This window comes from Falco rusticolus, chromosome 4 (genome assembly GCF_015220075.1).
Source record: "Falco rusticolus isolate bFalRus1 chromosome 4, bFalRus1.pri, whole genome shotgun sequence".
NCBI lineage: Eukaryota > Metazoa > Chordata > Aves > Falconiformes > Falconidae > Falco > Falco rusticolus.
The window spans coordinates 56,071,510-56,073,711 of record NC_051190.1 but is presented as its reverse complement, the minus strand read 5'-3'; the positions used below and the strand labels follow the sequence as shown (position 1 = coordinate 56,073,711).

The 2,202-nt window shown below is 43.6% G+C and overlaps 1 protein-coding gene across 1 annotated transcript in view; it reads right to left on the bottom strand.

The window, feature by feature from the left end:
- Nucleotides 1–928: 928 nt before the first annotated feature.
- The window catches only part of LOC119145928 (serine/threonine-protein kinase OSR1-like), a 33,709-nt gene continuing 32,435 nt past the window's right edge, over nucleotides 929–2,202 (bottom strand). Inside the window, exon 4 of the mRNA XM_037382753.1 lies at nucleotides 929–933. Within this exon, the coding sequence (XP_037238650.1) occupies nucleotides 929–933 (5 nt within the window). The remainder of the gene's footprint in view (nucleotides 934–2,202) is intronic.

The following is a 2,202-nucleotide window of genomic DNA, read 5'->3' as shown; positions in this document are numbered from 1 at the left end:
ACTTGCCGACAGTGAATTATTCACCATCTTGATGAGAGCTCTCACTGTTGACAATACCACTGAAAACCACACATTGTTCAGAGCTCAGAGGTTTTCTGCCCATGTAAGACAATGTCTTTCTCAAGACTCCTAAATGCTCCATGTACAGTGGAGAGCGATAAACCAGCAAGCTCATACAACGCTGCCAGCACTTGTTCAAACATGCTTCCCTCCAGTGGTCCATCAATACAGAAACACTCAGTACTGCACACTTATTGCCCAGGTCTTTAATTCAGTTCTTAATCAAAAGGACGACTACAAACCCATCTCCAGTCACTTGTAAGAAATCTAGTACAATTTTCAGAGCCACCACGCAACTGACGGGCAATAGCCTGGCTGGGTACATCTCCCCATGGCCCCCTCAAAACTCTACATTATAAATAAATGGCTGATTTCTATGCTGTGGAGAGATCTAACTACTATAAACTGCACAACTCAATGCCAAAGTTTCTGCAGAAAGGAAGGGGAGTCTTATGGAAATTTTCACCCCACCCCACATTGCATTGTTCTCTCAAAAACTCTTTCAATATCTCTTAGGCCCTGAACACAGAAAACATCATCTGTTTTCCCACCTTCAGCAAACATTCAGGTTAGGATCCGTACACACTAAGCACAGAAGAGACAGCTTCGGAGAGAAAACTGTCAGCCTGTCAATGTAACAAGCCAGGACTGTAACAGAGGGTAAGGAATAAGGGTGGTCATGCAAAGCATGTCAGCAAAACAAATTGTCACCAGGTCACTTTGCCATTTGATTTCACCAATTAACTGCTTCACCTACAGTCACCCAGTTTACAGTGCATGCAGCTGAGCCAGGCTTTTCAGCTGCCTCCCGACCAGCAAGCAGTGCTGGACCACAGCAAACAGCTACAGCTGCCCCACCATCAGACCCCTACACTAGAACAAGAACAAGGAGAAAAAAAACAACGGCAAAAAAAAATCCACTGGTCACAGATGGTATCAGCAGAAAGAAGGATTAACAGGGACGAGTATCAGCTCATCTGATAGTCTCCCCAACCTTTCCACTGCAAACACCAAGCATGGAAGAGAGGGTGCTGCTGTTGACTGTATGCCTAATCTCCTGCAGCCCCTCGGATATCCCCAATAGTGCAAACTCGCATCCATCCCCATCATACCCTTAAGCTGGTATGATTTAACCTGAAGCCCACCTCCAGAAAAGGATCGAAACACTACTGACGGTCTGCAGGGAAGAGACCAGGACCTCACCAGAAAACACAAACACCTCAAGTTGCACAAGGTGCCCAGGTGATTTGGGGAACCACCTTGAGACAGTTTGCCCCATGGCAGTAACTACCAATAAGCTCCAAGGGCCAGTTACACAAGTCCTGCATGACCTGCCACATTTACTTAAGATGCTATTAGCATGCCTAAATTAGATTTTCAGTTTGAAACCAATTATATTTATTTGATTTCATGCCAACATCTCTGGCTAATTTAAAGGGCACTGTGCTATGCAGTGTTAATTCTACACAATGGAAGCCAGGCTCAAACATCTCATTTCCAAACACCGCAATATACTGGAAAAGATTTAACCTTCCCTCTGTCAGTTGTCTTTATGGTATATGCAGCAATGTAAATATCATACTGGCTGTCATCAGGTATTACCAAGGCTCAACACACAGCCCTGGTACGGTAGCCAAGCCAGCGCTCTCCTTTCCTCCCTCCCAACCTTTATCTCTGAACTCTGTCTCAAATGTAATTGTCAACTGTAGAAGATATTTTATTTGGCCAGGATTCCACTAAACAGAACAATCTGTCTGCATACAGTGCAGATATCTGATAGTACAGTGGTTACTTAAAAGCTTATTTACCTAAATATCTCATAAGTCCTCTCTTAAAGGGTATCATCCCTTCTTTTCAGGGAATAGCTTGATCTAGTAAGTCTTTTCTGCATCTATTAGTGTGTTCAGCACACAAGATTAGCCCACTGGTTAAAAATTACATTCTTTAACCAAGAGTAATGAGAACCACCCCTGAGCCTTAGGATCCGAACAAGTAACTACATTCAGGCTCCTAGTCCACCAGCCTCTCAGCTGTTCAAATAAAGATTTGCATTGGTGAGTTGTTCAACAGGAAAACAGCTCATGCTCAAGATGCTTTTTTTCAGTGAAGTACAGTTTGCTGGAAGTCAATACCAAGGTATTT